At 40.5% G+C, this 19,788-nt stretch overlaps 1 protein-coding gene across 4 annotated transcripts in view; it reads left to right on the forward strand.

Moving 5' to 3' along the window:
* Positions 1-19,788, forward strand: part of DNAJC6 (DnaJ heat shock protein family (Hsp40) member C6) — a 150,864-nt gene that overhangs the window by 119,810 nt on the left and 11,266 nt on the right. For all 4 annotated transcript variants that reach the window (XM_045477706.1, XM_045477707.1, XM_045477705.1 and 1 more), the window contains exons 6-15: positions 802-935; positions 1,677-1,871; positions 2,707-2,824; positions 4,539-4,618; positions 5,477-5,670; positions 5,776-5,856; positions 8,228-8,662; positions 11,094-11,228; positions 15,748-15,816; positions 17,286-17,405. In XM_045477706.1, coding sequence (XP_045333662.1) covers positions 802-935; positions 1,677-1,871; positions 2,707-2,824; positions 4,539-4,618; positions 5,477-5,670; positions 5,776-5,856; positions 8,228-8,662; positions 11,094-11,228; positions 15,748-15,816; positions 17,286-17,405 — 1,561 coding nt within the window. The remainder of the gene's footprint in view (positions 1-801; positions 936-1,676; positions 1,872-2,706; positions 2,825-4,538; positions 4,619-5,476; positions 5,671-5,775; positions 5,857-8,227; positions 8,663-11,093; positions 11,229-15,747; positions 15,817-17,285; positions 17,406-19,788) is intronic.

Raw genomic sequence — 19,788 nt, forward strand, 5'->3', positions numbered from 1 at the left:
TAAAGAAGAACTTTGTAAGCTGGGCTGGGCTTGGTTTCTTCAAGTAGCAACAAGCCTCCTGTCACTCAGAGTGTTCTAGAAGAGCCTGGGCCACCATCTGTTAGGAATGTTACATGTATTTCTCCACTGAATGTGGTTGAATCATGTGAAGCTTCTTTATTTTGTATCAATCTAGAAACATACTTTGGGTAAAATATATACATAGCATATTCCAAAGAGCAGTATTTGCCTAATCTGTGAACTCTACCTCCAGCTTGCAACCAAGAGACCTCAACTACTAGTTCTGATCCTATGAGTCCAAAGTTACTTTGAAGATTAGACTATTTTCCCATAAATATATGCAGATCAAATTTATGTTGCTTGGTTTCTTAGGTTAGTAGAGAGTCAGTTTTACCCTAAGAATAAGCCTTCCTTCCTGCTTTGTGATTTGAAGTGCTTGGGACAGAGTTTGGTTTTCAAGTGAACACATTTTACTTTAAGTTTATTTATTTATTTTGAGAGAGAGTGAGGGAGAGAGAGAGAGAATCCCAAGGAGGCTCTGTGTTGTCAGTGCAGAGCCCAGTGCAGGGCTTGATCCCACGAACTGTGAGATCATGACCTGAGCTGAAACCAGGAGTCGACACCTAAGTGACTGAGCCACCCAGGCACCCTCGGGTGAATAATTTTGAACTGAAAATCATTCTGTTAAGAAGAATTCTCCTCATTCTCTCTTCCCTCTTTTAACTGCAAGTACAGCCATTCTCTGTGGTGAGTGGCTGACTGGGCCACGTTTGTGACAGGTTTATGTATCTTCCTTGGCAGGATGGACGGGCAGCATCGTCAATTCTGGTTGGTGCTATGTTCATTTTCTGTAATCTCTACTCTACTCCTGGCCCAGCCGTTCGATTGTTATATGCAAAGCGACCCGGAATCGGACTGTCGCCGTCCCACAGGAGGTAAAGTAAGCTAGATGCAGGGTAGGCACAATTTCTAGCTGGTATTGTGCACTTAAGAAAAGGGAAACCCTTTTTAGGTAATTGACTTATTATACTTCCGTTACTTGCAGTTTCTTCTTTTTTCTTATTTATTTATTTAAAAAATGTTTATTTATTTTGAGAGAAAGTGTGAGTGGGGGATGGACAGAGAAAGAGGGAGAGAGAGAATCCCAAGCAGGCTCTGTGCTATCAGCACAGAGCCCAACGTGGGGCTTGATCCCAAGAACCACGAGATCATGACCTGAACCAAAATCAAGAGTCAGACGCTTAACTGACTGAGTCACCCAGGCACCCCTTCTTTTCTCTTATATAATTTCCCCTTCTTACTTTTTTTGAGTTAAAAATGCTTCTGATGATAAATTCTAAAATTTTTCCAAAGCCGGCTTTTAGCTGATAAACTTAACCTGGCAGATCAAATAGGAACAGATATGCCAATGTGAAGTTAGTATAAAGCTCCCATAAGCCTTTTTCATTTAATAAATTACCCCTTTACCAGTTCTTTGGGGGGGGTGGGAAATACAGTCATGTCACTAGATAAAAGCTTTCATAAATTGTTGGTTGCATTCTCTTTTGGTAGTTAACGTTTAAGAATTTAACACAGTAAATTGTTATTGTAAGTTAGTAATTTACAAGAATAGACTTCATAGCCAAGATTGATTGCTTCTTTGGTCTGACCCACAGAATGTCAATCTTCTGTTTCAGATACCTGGGCTATATGTGTGACCTCCTAGCAGACAAGCCCTACCGCCCTCACTTCAAGCCTCTCACGATTAAGTCCATCACTGTCAGTCCAGTCCCTTTTTTTAACAAACAGAGAAATGGATGTCGTCCTTACTGTGATGTACTGATTGGAGAAACCAAAATATATACGACCTGTGCAGATTTTGAACGAATGAAGTAGGTCATGATACTTTTCTTCACTTCTTCTTAGGAATTGCTCATTTCTTATCTAGGTTGAATTATATTCTTCCTGTGAGGAATACATCATTGTGAAAAGGCTGATATTAAAAAAAAAAAAGTTCTATGTAGGTTCAATCCTAGAAAAGCATAAGTAAACCAAGGGATGCTATGGCTCCCTTTCAAATGGAAATATAAGCTAAGGGACTAACATGAATTATGAGGGTTAAGACAGTGGTGGGGACAGAGGACCTACATGCTTAGTTTCTAGGTGAGCAACTAGGCAGATGGTGATATAATGAAAGAAGTTACAGAATCCAGAATAAAAAGCAGGTGCCAGTAGGAGGTGGTAGGGGGTATGGAGAGAAGGGAGTAGATGGTGACATAAAATGAAGTTAGTTTGGAATAGGTTGAATTTGGGAATTGGTATCTAAGACCCTCACAGAGCATGGCTTTGCAGTTTCTATACTGATCTTGGTTGGACATTTTTGTTCCCTCTGTCTCTGCTTTTACTATTAATTTAAAGTTAGGAAACAACAAGTATATCAGGGCTAAGTGTATTTGAGGATTATGAGATCTGCAGAGTAGGGATGGGCAGTCAATTTATCTGAAGTCCAGATGGGACAGGGGAGGGGGTCTACCATTAGACCAACACCATCCTATGGCAGAACCAGTTTGCACCCATGGCTGTGCTCCTGACTCTGCTTAAGATAGGAAATGGTTCTTGGGCCCAGTCTTGGGCAATAGGTCCTTTGGCTTGAGCCACAGAGGACTATACCTATGTGATCATACAAGATTGGACTCTTTCAATGTATATTTTTGTCTCTGTTTGTAGAGAATACCGTGTCCAAGATGGAAAAATCTTTATTCCCTTGAGCATCACTGTGCAAGGAGATGTGGTTGTTTCCATGTATCACTTGAGGTCAACCATTGGGAGCCGACTACAGGCTAAGGTATGGTTTCAGGAAGAATCATGGCATAAACTCTTCTGAGCCTTCAATAGGGTATTTTATTTTATTTTATTTATTTTATTTTAAAAATAAGCTCATAAACCCAGCATGGAGTTTGAGCTCATGACCTCAAGACCAAGAGTTACATGCTCGAAGCACCTGGGTGGCTCAGTCAGTTAAGCATCTGACTCCTGATTTTGGTTCATGAGATGGAGCCCTGCGATAGGCTCTGCGCTGACAGCATCAATCCTGATTGGGATTCTCTGTCTCCCTCTCTCTTTGCCTCTCCCCTGCTCACACTCAGTCTCTCTCAAAATACATAAATAAAAGTTAAAAACAACAGAGTTCCATGCTCTACTGACTGAGCCAGCCGGGCATCCCTTAATATGAGGAGGATTTTAGAGTATATTCTCTGTATTACTTTGGGCTTGAGTGACTTGTGGTTTTAGAATTAGAAAGAACCTTTAAAGATGATTTATGTCTGTTTCCCTCATTTTATAGGGAACGAGACTGAGAATGTGATTTGCCCAAAGGCCTTGGCATGATGACTTTGCCAGAAACTGACAGCTCTGGAACTTGTACCAAACCTTGAGCTTTAGAAGCTTATGCCCTTTTGTATAGTGTCCCATTTGGATCAGTGTGAGAGGAGATATTTCTATTAAGGATGTAGGATTAAGTAATTATAGTTTTTCAATGTTTTATTAGAATAACATTCATATAACATAAAATACACCCTTTCAATGTGTACAATACAGTTATGTTTAGTATTTTCAAAAGGTTATACAGCACCACCATATCATTCCAGAACATCATCATCCTCAAAAGGAACCCTATACCTATTATCGGCCATTGCCCCTCCCCTCTTCCATCCCCTGGGCAACCACTGACCTACTCCCTGTCTCTAAGGGTTTGCCTCTTTTGGACAGTCATATAAATGGAATCTCATACAATATGTGGTTCTTTGTGGCTGGTTTCTTTCACTTAGCATAATATTTCTGAAATTCATCCATGTCGTATCACGTATCTGTACTTCATTCCTTTGTATGGCCAAATAATATTCCATTGTGGCTATATCACTTTTTATTAATCTCTTCATCAGTTGATGGGCATTTTGGTCGTTGCCTCTTTTGGGATATTATGAATAATGTTATAAGTAATTGTATTTTAATTCATCATATATTTGCCAAGTGCATGCTCTGTGCCAGCCATTGCCTTAGGGGTATAGGATTGACAAGAATAAGACTGTCTCTGCCCTCAGAGAGCTCAGCCTAGCAGGACAAATTCACCACATGTACGAATATCCACTCACATAGTAGAGGTAGGATGAGATACTATAATGGGAGTGGTCTGCTTTAGTCATTGGTGGCTACAGAGAGGATATGAACTTTCAAGGTGGCCGTTGAAGGATGAGTTCATTAGGTTGCAGCAGGGGCATCCTGGAGAGAAGGAATGGAATGAGCCAAAGTATGGCAGTATGCAAGAACATGGGACATTAGTGGAAGAGGCAATGGCTTGCCAAAGCAGAGTTCATGGAGATGAGAGGCTAGAAATGACGCTGGGCCATTTCCAAATGGGAAGGTCACTTAGTGTTCATAATAAACAGAAGCTCCAATGTAGAAACAGTTGAGGGTGCATGGCTCCCCAAAGTATAATTTCTTGATGCAGTTAGTCCCCTTTCCCTGGTTGATTGTCACGTGCTTCTCTCGTGTATTTGTAGGTGACCAACACCCAGATATTCCAGCTTCAGTTTCATACTGGATTCATACCACTGGAAACCACAGTTTTAAAGTTCACCAAGTGAGTGCTACTTGGACCGAAATCCCTTTTCAATATAAGCAGCTGGGAAATGCTGGAAGCCAAATACCCAAGGTTCCTTTGCTCTGTGCTGCAGCAACCCCTGGAATCCTGTGCTGCAGGACTGTTGAGTGTAGCTTAACAACACAGAGAGCCTGGTTGCATTTCACAGCTTGCAGTTGGGTATAATTTGTCTTGAGTGCAAATGGATCAAAGACTTCAAATAGAAAGGTCTAAAATTCCATGTGAGAGGACAAGACTGAACAAAGAGGAAACAAAGTATCAATACTGTGGCCCTTTGCATCTGTGTATCCCTTTGTGTTGTTCAACAGTGTTGGCAGTTTAATCAGTGGTATGATATGAGCAATGACCCTTGAGACAGGATGCCAGGCTATAGCACTAAAGCAGGGTACCCTTCTGTACCAGAGAATGAACCTTAGTTGCTTTATTATAATGTGGTTTAGGGAACTCAGAGGGATGGCTGAAGCCAGGGTGATAGGTGAGAGTTGTGGGAGTCAGGGTAAGGGTAGTCATTCAAGAGCTCAGGGTGGCAGCTGGGGACTATCTCACTATGTTAACAACTAATTTAGCCTTGCCTGGGCATACTGGCTGGATTTATTGCCCTACTTCCTAACATGCTTTTATATGCAGTAATATCCAAATTCTTTAGTTGTACTTATTATTCTCCCGTTTCCTCTAGTGAGGCCAGAAGAGTAAAGTACCTTATCTGGTTAGTGATTGATTTTTCCCTAGAAATGAGTCTTAGGGTTAACCTGAGTCAACCTACAATGGTGTCTGTGCTGAATATCATGCTGGATCCATTGTTTTTCACTGATCTTCTTCTTTTAAATTGCTATTTAGACCTGAATTGGATGCATGTGATGTACCAGAAAAATATCCTCAGCTATTTCAGGTGACTCTAGATATAGAACTACAGCCCCACGACAAAGTGATAGACTTAACCCCACCATGGGAACATTACTGCACGAAAGATGTCAATCCCAGCATCCTCTTCTCTTCTCACCAGGAGCATCAAGAAACTCTGGTCTTAGGAGGTATGAGTCACCTGGTGGTTTTGTTTTCAGGACAAAGCCTCTGTGTTATTATCACTTTGACTTATTTCCTATTTCATTGATGCTGCATGGCCTTTTCTCTTGCAGGACAGGCTCCAATAGATATCCCTCCGGACAACCCCAGGCATTTTGGGCAAGGTGGCTTCTTTTCCTCTCTCTGTTGGCAAGGTACTTCTAAGCATTTCTCTAAGTTACGTGGTTAGATACTTAAGTCATGTGGTGATTCTGTAAACATGGTTTGTTTTCAAAGCAGCTTCAAAAAAAGAAGCATTTAGAAGTCATCCCTGTTCTTCCTTACTTCACACTGTCCCTGCTCATTCTTTTTTCAAATCAGGCAGTTTGAAATTACCTCTCTACTTTGAACTTCATGGATACTCTTAGACTGATGTAAAAGGCCATTTAAAGCTGAATTCTACCTTTTCTTTCTATGCTGTCTTTTGGATTACATCTTTCCTGGACTTATGAATCAATGTGATATTTTCTAGGATTTCCCTTTATGCTGCCGGCACACGAATTAACAAAAGACTCTATCTCCTGCCCTTGAGTACATATTCTGAAAATATAAAATCTGGCATTTCCCCCAGAGGGATCTCGCCACTAGGAGGGCAGATCTAAGCTTCCCCCGATGCAGAAAAGGCAAATACTTTGCCCATATGTCTCTGCTACATGCTTTAACAGCCATGGCAAAAATTGGTCTCAATCATAGTATCCTTTTCCACCAAACCTGGACATGTTTTTAGAATCTCTCCAACATAACACTTCAGATTGCTGCCATCGGTAGACTGGCAATGGCATTCTATCCATACACATTCGCCTCCTTGCTATAGAGTTTGCTGAGGTTAACTGCAAGATTGAATGTAGAATTGAATCGTAAGGACTTTGTGTAAGAAAGGGGTAGGAAAATAGCTTTGACAACGCTCTGGTTAGAGTTTTCTTGGTTGACCTTTCTTCACTGTGCGAACATGAGACAGTATTCCTGTTGCCTATGGAATTTTCCATGTTTCGTGAAAAAAAAAAGTTCACGGAATTCCTTTGAATTAAAAGCCTTACTTTCAGAATTTCCTCCTGGGAAATGGGAACTCAGAGGGATGGCTGAAGCCAGGGTGATAGGTGGGAGTTGTGGGAGTCAGGGTAGGGGTAGACATTCAAGAGCTCAGGGAATTTCCTCCTGGGAAATGGGACCAATAGCATAAAAAAATTGGAAAACCCAGTGAAATCTAGATAACAGGTTGACTCCCCAGTTTCCCCCAGTAACAAGTCCCCTCCATCTTCCCTTCCTCACATAAGGGCTTTTAATTAAACTTCACTTTTTCCTCTCCACTGACATTGTAGTAATTTAGAAGTCATTCCTGTTAGTAGGCTCTGAAATAGGTTTTAGCAGAAATGCACAATTTCTTATCTGAACTTCACAGAAGTATTTCAGGAATGCAAAAGTTTTTTAATTTTAGGCGATATGGGATATAAATGGTATATTACTCAGCATCCCCAGCGGCATCTCAGACAACTTGTAATGGAGCGTATTAATGTTTCTGCAGTGAAACATGTAAAAATAATCACTTTGGGTGAGATAAATGAAGAGTATACATAGGTACGTATCAGTTCTGGTCAGATTTTTCCACCAGCCACATTTGTTCTAGACTTAGGGAAACCTTTCCCTTTTCATAGCTTTTTGCATTTCAGAATCGGGAATTAGGGATGTGGATCTGCTCTTGATTTAGAATGTGGGTCTACCTAACATTAAATAACCAAGTTTCCTTGAAGGATCTGTCTCAAGGAGGGCCTGGAACATCACCCATCAGCCTCTCCGTCCCTTCCCCAGAAGAGACCTCTTCCCTGCTGCCCACTTTATGCTGAATGTATCGCCATCCACGATGGTATAGGGACCATCCTGAGCGGAATCTCTGTGGCTATTCACTGGTTAGGTGTGTGGTTGGTTTCTACTCCTGACTGTGGGAGGAAGGCCTTGCTTTTGGCTGCAGGCCACATGAAAAAAAAAAAAAAAAAAAAAAAAAAAAAAGAGGAATCAGCAAAGGATTAAGAAATTATGGGACTTCTTTTCAAAGCACCTAGAAGAGTACCCAGAAGATGATAATCATAATCATGAACACTTAGGTACTACTTAATATTGATCTGAACACTTTCTGTTTATCATCTCATGTAGTTCTCACCATAGCCATTGGAGTTAGGTACTATTGGTTACCCCCATTTTGCTGAGGAGGAAACCAAGGCACAGAGAAGTAAAGTAACTTTGTCAGTGTCACAGAGCCAGTAATTAGAGCTGGGATTCAAACCCACCCTGTCTGGCTCCAGACTTCCTGCTTTTCCCTGCTCCACGATACTGCCTCTCGGCTGCTCAACAAAAGGTGATTGGATGATGGGAAATACATCCAGCAGTTTTCTATTGGTAAGGGTCTGAGAGCATTGTTTGCTCAGGGCTGCCGCTTCTCTCTTTCAGAGTTATGTACCAACTCTAACTCACAAAAATCAGTAATGCTGGGGCCAGTAACTAACTATTTATTGGCATATTGGCCTTCCTTAGATCAGAAATCGGAAAAATCATTCTGTGAGGAGGACCATGCTGCCCTAGTGAATCCAGAAAGTGAGCAGTCGGATGATGAACTTCTGACCCTTTCCAGTCCACATGGCAATGCTAGTGGTGACAAACAGCATGGAGCTAAAAAGCCCAGCAAAAAGCAGCAGGAGCCAGCTGCCCCTCCACCCCCTGAAGATGTGGACCTTCTGGGTCTAGAAGGATCTGCAGTGAGTAAGAACTTCTCTCCGCCAGTGGCTCCTCCCACTAATTCTGAACTGCTGAGTGACCTGTTTGGAGGTGGAGGTGCGGCGGGGGCTGCCCAGGCTGGACAGTCAGGGGTGGAAGACATGTTTCATCCGAGTGGACCTGCGTCTACCCAGTCGACACCACGCCGCTCTGCCCCCTCCACCTCTGCATCTCCAACCCTAAGAGTGGGAGAAGGTAATTTTTTCCATGTTACACTAAACCTCTCAATTTTGAATTGGAACCTGTGGGCCAAGCAGGTAGAATTGAACTTTCCTAATAAGCTAGACTTTTCTGGTCTCCCTGAAAGTCCCTTAGAGGTCTCTGTTTTCAGTTAATGGGGAAATGTCCATTTTGGTAGGACAGTGTAAGAGTGAATATTTGAGCTTTTCGCCCTTTCTTTGTTTTTGTTTGTTTGTTTGTTTGTTTGTTTTCCTCCAAAGCTTCAATCTCTGAGCTGCTTTAGTTACTTCTTCTTGGAGATGTAGATTGATGAATTATTACTAATAATATTTGTAGTAATAATATTACTAATAATATTTGTGGGCTACTTACTATTTGCCAAACATGGAATTTAACACTAAACATGGATTCAGTTATTATAAAAATCTGGCAGTTAGGTGCTTTTATTATCCCTATTTTTTAAAGTTTATTTATTTATTTTGAGAGAGAGAGAAACAGAGCGCACAAGCTGGGGGAGGGGCAGAGAGAGAGAATCCCAAGCAGGTTCTGTGCTGTCAGTTGCGAGCCCAACATGGAGCTGAACTCATGAATTGTGAGATCATGATGTGAGCTGAAGTCAAGAGCCAGACACTTAACCTCTGAGCTACCAGGCACCCCATCCCTATATTTATAGTTGAGGAAATGGAGGCTTAGGGTCAAATTAGTAGCATACATTTATACGGCTAATCATTGGTGAGGCCAGGGTCCAAAACTGGGCCATTTGACTTGAGAGCTCGCTCTTAGTTTTTCTGTAATGTCTTCCTGGAACTGTAATTTTCTAAATCCACTTTGGTTATGCAAGGGAGTCCTTGGTTACCTCAAGATATATTTAAGGGACTCATGCCAGCCGCACAGCTGACTGTAGCAGATGAGCCCTTGCCAGTTGGTGCCCACGTGGTTCAGCTTCACTCTGCTCATTGCTGCAGACTTGACCTTTCCTGTGACTAATCATCCGCAATTTTTTGAAATTTGCAAAACACAGTAGATGGCTAAGCATTTTAGCTGCCCCTTCTTACCTGATATCACTATTAACCAAGATGACATCATATTAGGAAGAGTAAAGAGAAATGTCTCAGCTCTTCACTCATATGGTAATATGCGGGTACTTCCTTTCCCAAGCTAATCCTTCAGTTCTCAGAAGGCTCTGGGTGGTCTTGATTTGTAGTAGGTAGTTCAGTTGGAGGCATTCTTTGTAAGAGTGAGTCTTAAAATCCTGGAATGTGGTTGCTGAGGCTCAAACTCCTACATTAGTTATTGATGGAGCCACGGTGGTATCCTGGTGCCCTGAATCCCAGGCTGTTTCTTCTATATTTGGCTTCCTTTTATCCTGTTCTTACTCACCACAGTGAATTAAAGGTGTCAGGGAAGAAAAATCTGCAAGATCCAGACTATCATAGTACTCAGTCATGTTTCAAGACCATGTACCTTGTGTGACTTTATTTAATTCATCACAGTCCCATGAAGATAGTTATGTTCTGGTGTCAGAGCTAGAAGGGATCTTTGAGAGACATTAGTTAAATCTGTGCCTCAGGTTGTAGATAATGAAATTGAAGCTGGATATATTGATTGACTTGGCTTTCTGAACCTCAGTTTCACTGTCTATAGAATGAAGATAATACTACTGTGTGATAGGGAGAGACTGAGAATCAGCTGAAGTATTTTTTATGAAAGGCAATGTAAACCCTAAGAAATGATACAATATTAGTTTTATTTATTTATTTATTATTTATTATTTATTTATTAGTTTTATTTTAGTTGCCAGAGATCTCAGCTGCTGGCTTTGTTCCAGTCTTCTTAGTATATTCACAAACTTGTCCTCACTTCTCTAAATCTGCATCTAGTTTCTAGCAAGTTATTGAGAGGCAGTGTTTTGGGAACAGCATTTGAGTTACATAGCAACACTCATTTTCTCCTCTCTTTCACTTTCAAGCGAGCCAAAGACCACTAAAAACATAAAACTAAGCAAAGCCTGGTCAGTGAGGTTTTCTAATGTTCACCTTAATAGCAAACCCCTCCTGCCTGGTATTTGTCCATTAATTTATTGAATATAAGCACAGTTTATTCATTGGGCATCTCCTTTGGTCCAAACATGGTTTTGCCACTTATGGAGGGCCCAAGAAGCCCTCATTTATAGTGTTGACGGATCTTCCAATGGATAAATCTACAGTCCTCCTTTGTCCACAAAGATGGGATTCTTCCTGAGGTCAAAAATCCTTAGGTTCCATTGTTGGCCCTGGAGGAAGTTTTAAGGATAAGATGGGCCTGTGGAGCAGCCCAGAATGCAAGCTTCATCCCAGTTTTTCAAATATTTGGCCTAAGGCCTGGCAATAGTGGCAGCTCTTGAATATTTATTGAATGAATGAACTCACAGGACAAAGAAACACATTTTTCCTTTTCTTTTTCCTAGGTGCCACCTTTGACCCATTTGGAGCACCTTCTAAACCATCAGGTCAGGATTTGCTGGGTTCTTTTCTGACCACATCTAGTGCTTCCAGTGACCCCTTTCTTCAGCCTACAAGAAGTCCTTCACCTACAGTGCATGGTAGGAACATATTTTATATTGTGTTCAGTGGAACATAGTTTTCCACAAAATAACAATAGGTTCTCAGATATAAAAGCATCCAGTAGGTGTTTGTTTTATTTTGTTTGGGGAGGCCTATATAATGCATCTCTCTTTTTTTTTTCTTTAAAAAATTTTTGTAATGTTTCTTTATTTTTGAGAGAGAGAGAGAGAACACAACAAGTGGGGGAGGGGCAGAGAGAAGGAGACACAGAATCTGAAGCAGGCTCCAGGCTCTGAGCTGTCAGCACAGAGCCCAACATGGGGCTTGAACCCACGAACCACAAGATCATGACCTGAGCCCAAGTCAGACGCTTACCCAGTTGAGGCACCCAGGCGCCCCTCTCTTTTGGAAATTAACAATTAAGTTAACATTTTATTTTATTTTTCAGAATACAATCGTTCTATTTAAATTCAAAATGAAATGTGTAGGCCTATAATTTTTGCAAAAGAAAGGAGAGAAAACACATTTGTTTAAAGCAGCCTGTCAAAAGATGGTATGTTTGGGAGGGAAATATTATTGGTATCTTTAAATACCTTTACAAAGAAAACTCACAACCCTCTGAACTAAGTAGATCAAGTATTTTTATTCATTTTAGAGAAAGATACTGAGACAGATAACTATTGACTCCCTTAAGATGAAGTATCTAGTTAAAAATAGAAAATATACCAGAACTTTTATCTCTTAATTCCCAGGGTGATATATATTTTTCTCAACTCTGCTGCCTCACTCTGTGCCCATGCAAAATACCAACAAATCCTGCTTAAATTAAATCCATATGGACATTGAAGTCCAAAGTAGTATCAATAAACAGGTTAGTTTTAATAGCCTTCGAATGGTTGCAGAACATATTGTAGACACTGGATTTGAACAATTAGAATTTAATCATTTTTTTTTTACCATGTATAAAAGTTTATTATTTTATTTTATTTTTTAAAAATATAATTTATTGTCAAGTTGGCTAACATACAGTGTATATACAGTGTGCTCTTGGTTTTGGGGGTAGATTCCTGTGATTCATCGCTTACATACAACACCCAGTGCTTATCGCAACAAGTGCCCTCCTCAATGTCCATAACCCATTTCCCCTCTCTCCTGACCCCCCACCAACCCTCAGTTTGTTCTCTGTATTTAAGAGTCTCTTATGGTTTGCCTCCCTCCCTCTTGTTTGTAACTATTTTTTTCCCCTTCCCTTCCCCCATAAAGTAGTTACATTAATATTTTGAAAGCTCTGGGATATCTTGAGCACATGAAATGTGGCTAGTCTGATTTTAAATGCTCTCTAGGTATAAAATACACACCAGGTTTCAAAACTTAGTACAAAAAAAGAATGTAAAATATCATTAATATTTTCATATTGATCACAGAAGATAATATTTTGACTATATTGGGTTAAATAAAATGTATTAAAATTAATTCCATCAGTGTTTTTTTTTAAATCTTTTTTGATGTGACCACTAGAAAATTTTGAATTCCATGTGAAGCCCACTTTATATTTCTCTGATATCTACTTGTAAGTGCAAAAGGGTATGATTTAGGTAACTCTGATTAAAACTGGAGCTCTTTAAGTGGAGGACAAATGACTTTGAGCTAGAGAATTGTAGCTTATACCTGATGTTGAAGGCTATGGAACAGTACTGGCCTCAACCTGGAGGGTGAGGTCCTGTGGAAGGCATCTTGTGGAAGGAGCTCGCCTGGTGAATTCAGTCTAGTCATCAGCTTGACTTCTTGGAAGCCATGCAAACGCAAACAGAAGATGAATTGTACAACTTTGGTCAAACTCTAACTTCACTAAACATGAGAACTCATTCCAGGAATAACTTTTGTGGGTGATTTCCAATTGGTCTTAAATCTCAAACTATTTGAAGTGGGTCCACCGGACAACATACAAGAAATTCACCTCTTACCCTTGAATAGTTCCCACTGAAGAGAATCTCCTGATTGGAAGCTGGTTACTTTGGGATGAAAGATGCAGGGATAGAGGTTAAACCTATTGTTTTTGATCACTTATTTAAAATGTAAGTCATGTCATTGCTGTGCTGAAAATGTGTCTTTATGCCACTCAGCATGGAAGTTAGAGTCCTTAGAGGCCTTTATGGCCCTATGTGCTTTTGACCTGAGTGGTGTGACCCATATCCCCTCCCTCTTGCCCTCTCCATTCCAGCCATACTGTCCTCTTGCTGTTGTACCGGCTGTCCCCTCTTCCCCAGGCATTGGTGTGATGAACTTCTTCACCTCCTTTGATCTTTCTCACCTGGCACCTTCTCAGTGGGGTCTGCTCTGACTGTTCCATTTCATATCACAACTCATCCCTGTGCCCGGACTCTAGATTTTCCTTTCTGCTGTATTGATCAACTTCCAAAATCCTCAATAATTTACTTACATGTTTTGTTTCTTTTTTTGTTTCCCATCTCTCCCCACTAGAATATGAGCTCATAAAGGCAAGGAGTTTAGTTTGTTTTGTTCATTAATGCTTCCCTAGTGCCTAGAAGAATTATTGGTACATAGTAGATGTTATCTATCTTACCATATAATATGTAAATATAAAATGAATTAACTCATTTTTTTCCTAAGTCTCTTTGAGACATAGTTAGTGATAGTGTTAATAAGGTTATGTATTTTCCTGACTTTAATACTTTGAACTTATTATTTTCATAAGGATACTATCTTTTGTGTCCCATAGGTATGGATGTTCATAGTTCAGCATGACAATTCTGGACTCAGTTCTCTGTTTTTTGTTAATTGGTTAGAAGATGTTTATCACCCACTTGAAGCCAGTTAGCACCTCTTTGTTTTGCTGTTATACTTCTTGTTTTATCCTGTGTCATGCCAGACTGAAAGGAATTTTCCACTATCCTTTCTGGAAAAAATAATTATTCCACTGTTAGCGGGTCAGTTGCATTATCTTCATACAGAATAACATATAGGTCAGACTCAGATGTCAGATTAGGAGGTCAAATTGCCCACCTCTGACTTCTATAAGGTACCACTGCTCTCTTCTGAACATCAAGAAATACTTCCTGCCTTTGAGTTCTACAGATATTTATTGAACATCTACTCTGAAGAGAACAATCACTTGGGGCATAGTGTGGAATAGAAAGTAAATAACCATAATTAAAAGCAAAATAGAGATTGAAAGTGTTAGGTAATTACCTTTCCATTTGTATATTCCTGTATCTTCAACAGATTTTAAATTTCTTGAGGACAATGTCTTTTAGTTCTCTGTTCCCTTGTATGGTGCCTTGCATATGGTAGATGGTCATAAAGATTTGTGGGCTTGATTAGTAACAAAGTTGGAGTTCTAACACCTATTTCTACATCCTAATTGAATATAAGACTACGATCAGAAGTTAAAGAAATTAAATAGCAAGTGTTAGTGAAATTGTTTAATTTCTATCACATTTTTCGTGGGTTACTATGGTAGAAGAGGAATAGAAAGGAAAGAACTCTTATGGCTGATAAGGACATGTTCTTTTTAACTTAATGATGGGAAAGTACAAGAAGTCTTGTACAGACAAATACAAGACTTGGTAGTGCTAATTTTGGTACTCTGGTGGTGGTGGGGTGTGTGTGTGTGCGTGTGTGTGCGTGTGTGTGTGTGTGTGTTTAATACTATTTGCCATGTAAGTTTAATGTTTGCATTTTACCCACTGATTTTATGGACAGAACCTACAGATGCCTTAGAAATAAATTCTTTCTTATGGGACCTTGTTTCTTATTTGGATTTTATAGGTTCAGAAAACCTATTGGTTTTCTACCAATGTAGAAATGGTTACTCTACCAATGTGTATTCCTCTAATATACCTGATTCTTTGTAGCTGAACGTTTCTTTTAAATCCTGCATTTGGAATTTTGAGAGGGGCCAGCGTGATTTCTTTTGAAGCTGCAGTAAATTTGTTTTGAGTGACAGTAGACTCTCTCTGACACCAGCATGGTGGATGATGTATAGTTGCTCAATACATGTTCTGACTGACTCATCATTCTTTGTTCAGTCACAGCAGAGGAGAAAACAAAATTTCAGTTCTAAGCTGATCATGGCTCTCCTACACTTATTAATACCAGCTTAAGGCAAATTGAGTTTAAGTTTCTTTTCATCTTTTCTTATTGGCCACTGACTTTGTGTTAAATGTAGAGGTGGGACACACAAAGGTGAATAAGATAGTTCTTGCCTTCAAGGAGCTAACAATTTAATGGAGACAGACATATGCACAGTTATAATTCCAAGTGTGGATGGAAGTAAAATATAGGTAAGCCAAAGAAGGAAGAGTAACAAAGAGTATATGGGTTCTACCAACTGTCACGTAAGTAACCATACATGGAGACCCAAAGATACCAATATTGCAAAATGTTTGGAGAGCTCAGAAGGAGATGAATCATGTGGGGCCATGGCAGGTCACGCAGGCTTCATGGAAGGGACAGTATTTATCTGTGTGAACTCAGAAAAGTGGGTTCTCAGTTATTTTGTGACGATTCTTTCTCTTCTCCCCATTTCGTCTGCAGCGTCTAGTACACCTGCTGTGAACATTCAGCCAGATGTTTCGGGAGGTTGGGATTGGCATACCAAACCAGGTAAAAGTCAACAGGTTATTTTTGTGCATATTTAGCCAACTGCTAAAGCATAATCCTTCACTGAGGCTATAATGAGTACTTATTGAGTATCATGTAGCTCACCTATGTAATTTCCTAAAGACTCACATTCTCATGGAGGTTTTCACACTGCCTTTGATGGCATGACAATAGTGTGTTTTATACATTATTTATAACTATTCTCAGTTTCATTTGCTGAATGTCTGTCTTGACAATAGAATTAGACAAATCTGGGTATACAGCTAACTCAACCACTTAGCGACACTTTGATTTTTTTATAAGCCTGAACCTCTGTTTTTTAAATCTGTAAAATAGGGTTTATAATTCTTGTCCCACACAGCTACATGTTTTTTCTAATACACATTTTTTTTTATTTTAAAGAGACAGAGAGAGGCTGGGGGTCAGAGGGAGAAAGAGAGAGAATCTTAAGCAGGCTCCATGCTCAGTGCAGAGCCCGATGTGGGGCTCAATCCCACAATCCTGGGATCATGACCTAGCCAAAATTGAGAGTCGGATGCGCAACCAACTGAGCCACCCAGGCACCCCTGTATAAGTGAAATAGTTCATATGAAATTTTCTGGCATAGAGTAGGTACTGAATAATCTGAATAGTCTTCTTTCTTTTTTTAAAAAAAATTTTATATTTATTTTATTTTTGAGTGAGTGAGAGAGAGAGAGAGACAGAGACAGAGACAGAGCGTGAGTAGGGGAGGGGCAGGGAGAGAGGGAGACAGAATCCAAAGCAGGTTCCAGGCTCCGAGCTGTCAGCACAGAGCCTGATGCAGGGCTCGAACCCATGAACCGCAAGATCATGACCTGAGCCAAAGTCGGCGCTCAACCAACTGAGTCACCTAGGTGCCCCTGAATAGTCTTTCTCAACAAAAGGTTTGTTTTAGGGCTGAATTTGTCTGTAATAAATAAATTCTCTTTCTCACGGCTAGTATGGTATTTCTTGAGAGCCATCTTCATGTGATTGCATTTCCAATGCTGTGCAGGTTAACACACACACACACACACACACACACACACACACACACACACACTATATGCTTATCACAGCAACTTTTTGAAGCGGTTGCTATTTCTTTATCTAACCAAGGAGAAAATGTTGAAGCTCAGAGAAGTTAAGCAACATGCCAAAAGTTACTCAGCTAGGAAGTGGCATTCAGAGCCAGGCCTGACTCCAAATCCCAGAGGAAAGAATGGAGTCAGGTGAGATTAGAGGTAAACATTGGATGTAGTAGTTTGCAGGGATGGCTAGGAAATGACATATGCCTCCTCTGTTCCCTGTCCCTGCTCCAGGCCACTACTCACTAGCAACTTGTAACATCTTTGCAAACCCTGTCCTAATTTTCCCTAAGAGGTAAAATGAGCAGTAGCCCTGGATTTGTGAATTCCAGAATTCAGCCTCCGACAACTAACTCATTTTCAATGATTTTATTTCCTTTTCAGGAAGCTTTGGAATGGGAAGCAAGTCAGCTGCCACCAGCCCAACAGGATCCTCGCATGGCACGCCCACGCATCAAAACAAACTGCAGACTCTGGATCCTTTTGCTGACCTTGGGACTCTAGGTATGAACTCAGCAGGTTAAGATATAAGTAACATTTACTTATGGCTCAAAGCCTCACATCTAAATCTTTGGTGTTACAACAAGCTGGTATTGTTACCTGGGACCTAGAATAGTACGTATCCTTAAGCAATGCTCTAAAATCTGAGACTGGCTTTTTAAAAAAAGGAAACAGGCCCCAAGTACTGGGTTGGAACTAACCCCTATTAAATCGTTTCTCCAGTGCCTAATTTTGGTTTAGTAGCATGAGTACAGTCAGAACTTCCAGGAGTACCCCATAACACAGTTTGGCTACAGCAAAGGTAATGAATGTGTACGGAAATGCTGAGAGAAGAGGCCAGTTGTATAGATGGTGATGTATAGGGCCAGCCATGCACAGGCCTTCCTGTGATGTTCCCCCTGAGATACTCACACTGGCATCCCTCTTCTCTCCACTGACTACAGTGCTCTCTGCTTAGTTTGTAAAATTCCATACAGAAAACAGACTCTGTATAGAATTCTCAAAGTGTTTTTCATCATATGTTGATCTTTTTTATTTTTAATTTTTTTTTTCAACGTTTATTTATTTTTGGGACAGAGAGAGACAGAGCATGAACGGGGGAGGGGCAGAGAGAGAGGGAGACACAGAATCGGAAACAGGCTCCAGGCTCTGAGCCATCAGCCCAGAGCCCGACGCGGGGCTCGAACTCACGGACCGCGAGATCGTGACCTGGCTGAAGTCGGACGCTCAACCGACTGCGCCACCCAGGCGCCCCTGTTGATCATTTTTGAGGGATAAGTGTTCCATGAGCAAGTGATTTTGGAAGCGCTAAGTTGCTAAGTTCTGTGGACTTGGATTATTGCAAAAACTTCTGAGCGTACCTGTTCTTGGTGAGGTTCCCCAAAAGGATACAGTTTGCAGGGTTCTCATCTATCTCACCAAGGAACCTTTTTTCAAGGAACAGCTTGTTGGACTAGCATATTATGAAACCTTTTCTTTGTCCTTTTTCCTTTCTTCTCCGTGCAGTGCAGAGTTAAATAAGGGGCTGGAGATAGCCCTCACACACAGCTTTGAATTGGCCATATTGATAGTTTAGATTCTCAAGAGAGTCCTTATGAGGCATTTAGAGCTAAATTGTCTTAAGGGAATAAGAACATGACTCCATTTTTGCCAGTAATTGTATTGGAATCTTAACCTTCCATCATACCCTCTTTAGAATTGTTTTTTCTTTTAATAACTCTTAAAATCATTTTCCTTTCTCTCCTTTTCCTTTGTCTTCCTTCTTAATGTAAGTTTCAAATTTTAAAATAATAACAGGTGAAATTCTGCTTCAAATAAAATCTTATTCACTGTTCATTTTTTTATTCATTCCACAATTATTTACTGAGTGCCTTCTGTGTGTTAACATTGTCTTAATAAAAACCAACCAAACAAGAAACACCAAAACAACATTCCTTCTTTCCTAAAGCTTATATTCTAGAAGAGAAATGAAATAGTAAATGAATAAATATGTGATATAATGTCAAATAAAAATAACAATTAATGTTTATTGGGGCTTTACTGTGTGCCAGGCACTATTTTAAGTGTTTTACGTTTCATTTAATCTCCCCAATAATCTTTTTTTTAATGTTTATTTATTTTTGAGAGAGAGAGAGAGCGAGCAAGCAAGCACAAGTCGGGGAGGGGCAAAGAGAGAGGGGGACAGAGGGTCTGAAGCAGGCTCTGCGTTGACAACATAGAGCCGGATGCAGGGCTCGAACTCATGAACTATGAGATCATGACCTGAGCTGAAGTCAGACACTTAACCAACTGAGCCACCCAGGTGCCCCTATCCTGAATAATATTTAAAACACTTGTTTTAAGTTTATTTTGAGAGAGAGAGAGAGAGAGAGAGAGAAAGCACACGCATGAGAGCAAGGCAGGGGGAGGGGCAGAGAGAGAGGGAGAGAGAGAATCCCAAGCAGGCTCCATGCTGTCAGCACAAAGCCTGACGTGGGGCTCGAACTCATGAACTGTGAGATCATGTCCTGAGCCAAAATCAAGAGTTGGATGCTTAACGAGCTGAGCCACGCAGGCACCACCCCCCCAATAATCTTTTGAAGTAGAGACTGTTATCCTCATTTTGCAGATGATGAGGAAACTGGGGCACAAACGATTAGGTCACACTCCCGAGTCATGGGTTTTCAGCACCATGATGTCTGGCTCTGGAGCTCACACTCCTAAGCCCTGTGCTAAGTGCTATGAAAGAAAAAAAACAGAGAGGGATGGTGAGTGATAGATGGCCTGGGGTGTTATGTCAGGTATCAGGTGGTTAGGAAAGGCCTCTCTGAAGAGATGATCTTTATAGGAAGTTCCTTTTAAAAATCCAGCATCACATCTTGCATTTAGACATCATGTCATTTTAGGC

The sequence above is a fragment of the Leopardus geoffroyi genome, chromosome C1 (assembly GCF_018350155.1).
Source record: "Leopardus geoffroyi isolate Oge1 chromosome C1, O.geoffroyi_Oge1_pat1.0, whole genome shotgun sequence".
Classification (NCBI taxonomy): domain Eukaryota; kingdom Metazoa; phylum Chordata; class Mammalia; order Carnivora; family Felidae; genus Leopardus; species Leopardus geoffroyi.